Source organism: Momordica charantia (assembly GCF_013281855.1).
Source record: "Momordica charantia cultivar OHB3-1 chromosome 4 unlocalized genomic scaffold, Mcharantia_2.0 BLBB01000004.1, whole genome shotgun sequence".
Lineage (NCBI taxonomy): Eukaryota > Viridiplantae > Streptophyta > Magnoliopsida > Cucurbitales > Cucurbitaceae > Momordica > Momordica charantia.
This window is the reverse complement of record NW_028275162.1, coordinates 4,496,022-4,502,761: the sequence shown is the minus strand read 5'-3', so window position 1 is coordinate 4,502,761 and position 6,740 is coordinate 4,496,022. Positions and strand designations below refer to the sequence as shown.

General features: G+C 38.5%; 1 protein-coding gene across 1 annotated transcript; it reads right to left on the bottom strand.

The window, feature by feature from the left end:
- LOC111007701 (CDPK-related kinase 5) lies at positions 1-6,740 on the bottom strand. The gene is made up of 11 exons (XM_022280160.2): positions 5,968-6,740; positions 3,407-3,537; positions 3,115-3,156; positions 2,904-3,012; positions 2,253-2,331; positions 1,877-2,173; positions 1,690-1,802; positions 1,078-1,185; positions 924-986; positions 674-841; positions 1-501 (listed from the first exon to the last, which is right to left on the bottom strand). Exons 1-11 carry the CDS (start codon positions 6,520-6,522, stop codon positions 361-363), a joined length of 1,806 nt encoding a protein of 601 aa, XP_022135852.1. The 5' UTR covers positions 6,523-6,740; the 3' UTR covers positions 1-360.

Genomic DNA, 6,740 nt, shown 5'->3' with positions numbered 1-6,740 from the left:
TGATTGGAAGTTATGTATTAATGGTCCTTCATTAGTGGCAATGCTATCACCCTTTCTGGTAAAAAGAAAACAAAAAACAATAAATTACATATTCTTTTATATTGGAACTTCAAGTCAACATTTTGGGGAAGTTGCCCATAGAGCTTTTGAAATGGTCCAAACAGCTCCCAAAAGAATTGGTGCTGAGAATTAAGTTCATAAATATGCTCCAAAAATACAATTTGGCTGGTAAGCTTCCATGTTTTTCTTGCTCTTCTAAGGCCCCTTTGAGATCCAACCACTATCTCACATGTATGCTGTAATAGAACAAACTAGTCTGTACTGAGCGGATTGCAGCCGAGACGAGGTTACCGATGTGGTTCATGACACCTTTGCTAGCGTTCGGCTCGACACGCCGTGCAACAACTTAACAAATCCGAGGAAGCTTAGCTTCCCATCAGTGTGTCTGATCCAATCTTGAAGAACAACGTGGAGCGGGATGGATGGGCCAAGCCCGAGTTCCTGCAACATTTGGGAGAGGATATAACAAAACCCTTTTGTCACAATTTGGCATAATAAGATTTACAATACAGGTCTGATAACAGCCAGGAAGAAAGGCATTTCAGGAAAGAGCTAACTAAGAATGATGAATTTTTTGCGAATATTATGAAAGTGAAGGCGGGTTTTGGCTTACAGAAGCGAGCTCTTCGATGACGATTGCCCGATTTCCATTCTTCTCGAAAATTTCGTATGCGCAACGAGCATGTTGTTCCCATCGGTCGAGTGCTTCTAGCTGATGGATGCTCAATGCAGATGCACAGAATTCTTCGAAGTCCATTCCTCTGTATTGAAGTGTATTTAGCTGTCATGGAAAAAAAGTGACTGTTCAGTAGAAAGTAGGAAAAATACAGCTTAGTACACGGGAAAAACAGCAGAAATGTTACATTTGCAAGAAAATCTAGCGTCCGGGACTCGTTCATGGCATCGGTTGCCTGTTTCATAAGACCCTGTCCAAAATAAGATAGCAATAATAAATTTCTGCTGTCAACTTTGTTTTTGTGCATGCACGTGCATGTTTGTGTGAGAGAGAGAGCTAACCATCTTGATTGTCTCCAGAGTTATAAAGCCATTTTTGTTTGGCTCCAACAGTTCAAACTGTTCCTTTAGGTAAGAGAGTTCATCTACAGTCAATGTCTTGGATACAGCCTACAAACAGTACACATTAAAAATTACACGGGATCGCCAACTTAAAATTGAAGGTGTTATGTTTGTAAATAATACAACCGCTTCGACACTCTCGACTTCTTTTTCCTCTCTCCCTTGTTTTTCAAGTGGGTGGTTCAGAAGAAACAATTTTATAATGCATTTTCCTTCAGCTACACAGGAAAGAAATATTCTATTCCTAGAGTAGAGCCTAATGCAATGATCTATACCATAAAAGTTTTTGTGCTAGGAAAAGAATTATCTGCAGACAGAAGTTACAAAAATCAAAAGCTAGGTAGGTATTGGTATTAATTTTAAATTCGTGGCAACAACTATGACTAGTTCATTGCCCAGATGAGATAAAATTGTGAACATGAAGCTGATATAACTTATAAGATAAAATTTTTGTAACTTAGTTAGCACCCTATTGGTTAATGAAAGAAAAATAAACAGAAACGAAAATAAAGAAAAAAAATCTCTTCCTGTAATAAACATGTGAGTACACACCCGCAAAGCAGCCTTGCGCAAGGACGATGACCGCATATACATTCTCATGAGCTTAAAAATTAGGATGTCGATCAGAACTTTCGCTCTGTTATGATTCCGGATCCAAGGATGACCTGCAAGAGATGGTAGCAGACGACTTAGGACATTAAGCAAGTCAACATTATAAGAGGGGAAGAAAGGAGCTTACTTAATGCTTGAGCAGCGGTCAATCGTTTACGTGGATCCTTGTTTAGCAAGCGCTTGACAAAGTCCTTTGCTTCAGAAGATAATGAAGGCCATGGACCTTCGTCAAAACTTAGATCAGCTTTCAAGACTGCTCGAAAAATTCCCGACTCGGTTCGGGCCCAAAATGGGCGGCTACCGCATAAAAGAATGTATGCAATCACACCTATACTCCACACATCGGCCTCTGTACCATAAGATCTATGGAGTACTTCGGGGGCCACATAGTATGCACTTCCAACTATGTCGTTAAGTCGTTCATCTATAAGCACAACAATCATATTAATAGCACATCCAGTATTTGAGAAATCAACGGCAAAAATATGGCAAATAAGACGAACCTGGTTTGACGAAATCCGATAAGCCAAAGTCTATGGCTTTTAACTGAGCGTTCTCATCTTTAGATGTATACAAGAAGTTCTGGAAAAATTAAACTATTAGGATATTAAATAAAAAAAATGAAGATTTCATATAAAAAAAAATGAAGATCCCCTGTCTACAATTGGATATAAGAAAATATGGCAGCAGGATGGATGAGACCTTGATAAAAGTGATGACACTAGAGAGACAGAGATGTGAATGGGAAAAGCAAAACACTTCTATACTTTTTTATGGGAGAAAATTACTTTTACATTATGAAGAAAGTTACTTTTATATGATGAAGATTGACTTCTAGCTAAGAAAGTGAAGCTAAACTAAGGGTTTGCAACCTATCAGCAGTTGCCAACAAACGAAGAAATATATAGGCATAATTTTTGTTACGGAATGATGCTAATGAACATCTAGAATTAAACTAAAAGGTAAATATGTTATCAATAATCAGGTTCCAGAAGAGACGGCTACACATGCAATTCCTACATTTCCCAAGTAGGCTGGTTTTCACACTATGCTCTCAAGGTTGATCTAGCCGTTGTGGCTAAATGTAATGTTTCATAAGACATCCCGAGCCATTTCCAAAAATTTACTTTAGAAGTATCAAGAATATGACTAACCTCGGGTTTCAGATCCCGATGCACAACACCCTGAAGATGACAAAATGCAACGACGGTCAATATCTGAACCATGACAGCTTTTGCATCTTCCTCTGAGTACTTTCCACCTCTAAAGAACAAAATTACAATCAATATTAGAGACAAATAATGCAAGTCTAAAAGATTAAAAAGCCTACTTTAGAAATGTTAATATAGTTACCAAAATTACCACCTTGCAAGTATTCTATCTAGAAGCTCTCCTCCTTCACACAACCTGAATGTCCACAGAAGTAATTACGGCAGTATAAGCTTGTGAGGTTAGAAATAAGTAATGACTCTGAGATTTGTAAAAAATAAAATCTGCAACCTAATCAACATGGGGCATTTTGCCCGATTCTATGGATGCAGAGCCGATTGAGAACACCATAAGATAACAAATTTGAATTTTTGCTGGGTCCATTTATTATATGTGCATGTCGAATTAAAAGACCTAAGTAAAGTATAAGTAGGTATTCCAAGCTTACTCCATTACAATGTAGACATTATCATGGTCTTCAAATGCTTCGTAAAATTGTACTAGATTTGTACGCCCAGTCAAGGCTCGCAATATTTTTACTTCCCTTCTGACATCCTCAATAGCAATAGCTGTTGTCATCTGGCAATTACAAAGAGTGAGACACATAGATAACAGCTATAGGGTAAGTCTTACAGGTTATGAAAGTGAGATAGAGTATTAAATGAACATTATTAAAAAGAAGAAGAAAAAGAATAAAAAGAAATAATCCTATAGGTAAAAGAAGCCTCTATTTGCCTTGCATTTCCTTCTAACAAGGTAGATTCACTCAGCCTTCTACTTATTCAAGAAATATATGAGCTAGAATGAAGACGTTAAATCCAGGCTTTCAAATCAGTATTCCTTGGATAAAGAAAATGAAAAAAAAAACAGAAATAGAAAAGTGATCTAAAATTGGAAGCAATAAAAGCTAACATTGGAGTACTCAAGTGAATAATACACCAACCTGGAAAATATATATATATATATAAACACATCAATGCTCCAATAAAAAAAGATCACTTCAATGTTGCTCAACAAATAAGAATTACAATCATGATCACACCGAAGCATAAAAATATAAGCACCAAAGAACACAAGGAAAATATAGCATGAAGCACAGCCAATTGCTCGTGTATCCACAAATATGCTTCAAGTGTAACTTTATTACTCAGGTAGATAATAAATCATGAAATAATAAAGGTAAAGATAACCATCATGAGTTGGCCAATTGGTCCAAAGGAGTCAAGGTAAATTGTAAAGAATTTAGAGGAAATTGATTCAAACCATGGTGGCCCAAACACTCACGGTTATCAAAAAAGAAAAATACAAGGCCAAGATGACCAATCGAGACACTATATAGGACATGCACTCATAGTATATCCCAGGTTAGGGTATCATGTGGCAAACTAAGCCAGTGGCATATTTACAAAAAACACTAGGGTTTCCCATGCGAATATGATCATTAGAAATGATCTTCCCACTTGCATCAAACAAGCAAAAAGATAACCTTATCAAGAATGTTAATTAACCATTATCCGACAAAGGAAGCAAAAAACGAGGAAGGAAACCTGAACACTGAATAAAATACTTGCAAATGAAGACTCCTAAGAGTCGGGACTGCACACCCAACTCAAGTTTCTACCATTAGGTCGTCAAAATATACCAGAATGAAAATAATAGTAACTATAGGGACCAAGCACCAAACAATCATTAAATATACATAGTTCTTTCACATTTGACAACTCCGAAGATTCAAGACTGCACACCCAATTCAACTTTCTATCGTTAGCACATCAGAATGTGCCAAACTTACAATAATAGTTACTATATAGAATGAGCACGAAAGTGTCGTAAAAATTAAAATATTCATAATTCTTTCACATCTGCAATTTAAGATTGCCATGTATGATGTTTACAAGTTCGATTTCAGCCCAAATATTCAAAAAAACTTTGCCAATTGAACAGAACCAATGTTCTGAAAAAGATAAATCCCATACACAACATGAGTAATGAATTAAGAAAAAGAAACCCTTGAAGACTACTACGTGACCCATGGAAGGTGCCTTTATGTTTAAGACATTACCACATTGTGGAAATTTTTATCAGAATATTGTTCATCAGTCCAATTCATTAAATTTTCATAGGACACAAAAAACCTACACTATATTATAGAAATCTAATTGCTGAAATCGGCTCTACCGTCCATCTAGTTCCAATAGCCAAAGGGAAACCTGCCAAAAGGTTTGGTACGTTTGAGCAAACTAAAAGGTCACTTAAGAAGACTAGTATGAGAAGAACCCATTGGAGGCCAAGAACCATTTCAAATATTTTACCGATCAGTTTCTAAAGAATGTCACATATCGAACAGTGGAAAGATCTACACTGAGAAAATCCTGGAGGAAAAATGGTATCAAGAGGCAAGTTTAATATTATTTCTTGTGTAAAACATTACAGGTTTGTCTGTCTAAAGAAACAAATAATATCTCCTTGATTGTGTGTTTGGCACAGTGTAAAACCACATATGGCCTCCTCTGGTGGGTCCAGATAATTCTCATCGTTGACTCCAAAGGTAAGAAAAGCCATACAAGCTGACCCCTTTACGCGTCTGCCACTTAAAATCTCAAATGCCGAAGAAGTATTCAAGATAAAGTAGGATTATATTTAATTCCCAAAAATTGTCAACCGACCAGAATTGTTAATTACTTTTATCTGTGAGCATGATCTTCTAATGGCAAACTACATGATTCGCCATGAAGTGGAAAATTCAAACCCAAACTCTATATTTTAACAGAAAGACTGAGAACTCTGCCTAAATTTGCAGATTTCGGGATGGGAAGAGTATGAACTCGGCCCGAATAATCTTCTCCAAGGAGAAAAGCAAATGGGTTCTGATTCAAACAAGATAGAATTCCCAAATCAGAAGTACCCACAAATTTTGACCAGAATTAGCTTTCTTTACAGAAAGTACACACCCAAATTTGCAGGAATTCGAAGACTGAGTGGGAAATTCAAAATTGGAATTACACTAACCTTAGCTTTGGGAATGACTTTGACAGCAACTTGTTGACCCTTAAGCTCGCCCTTCTTGAACCTAGCAGAACAAGTATACCCAAAATGCCCTCTACCCACCTCCTCCCCAACTTCCAATCTACTCGTAAGCTCTTTCGAGAACCCAAATCTCTTATCCAACTCGATCCCACCTTCCTCGTCGCCCTCCTCCGGAATCGCCGCCGTGGAGGCCGCCTTCTTCCCAAGCCGCCGCGCAAGCACCGCCCGAATATGCTTGGCCGGAGAAGGGGGAGCAAACGAGCGCCGGAAGAATCTACCAGGCGTGGAGCTAGCACTCTCAGTCCCGCCACCCCCAGGCAACGGCGAGTTCTGGCTGTTCTTCTTCTTCAAAAAGTAGTGCGCAGGACTAGGGCTGTAGAAAGGGAAGAACGGCGACTGTTTCCCGGCGACGAGATCATCCTTCCGGTGAGGAGTGGGCGCAGACTTCGGCGTCTGAGACGGATCATTCCGACCATCTGGGTCTCTCGGAGCATACGGATTCGGCTTCGGAGGCGGCTTGGAAGTACATATCCCCATGGCAAATTACCAATCAGCGAACAACCCTTTTAGCTTCACTGCTCGGTGAATCAGTCCGATGAACCACCGGCATAGTATGGAGAAACTGCGCGAAGATTTGGAAGAGGAGAGAGAAAATGGAGAGTTCTTAAAGAGAAAGAGGAGCGAGAAAGGAAGAGATTTGTTGCAGAGATTTTGAGAAGAGAAGAAGGGGAAAGGAAGTGAAGGAAGTGATGGAG

Bases quoted from the DNA above. Each gene is read 5' to 3' on its own strand.
- LOC111007701 (XM_022280160.2), bottom strand. From the start codon at position 6,522: ATGGGGATATGTACTTCCAAGCCGCCTCCGAAGCCGAATCCGTATGCT. The intron at 3,538-5,967 runs GTTAGTGTAATT...TGTAATTGCCAG, and splicing joins AAGTCATTCCCAAAGCTAAG to ATGACAACAGCTATTGCTAT. The intron at 1,186-1,689 runs GTGTGTACTCAC...TACTGTTTGTAG, and splicing joins TGCGCAAGGCTGCTTTGCGG to GCTGTATCCAAGACATTGAC.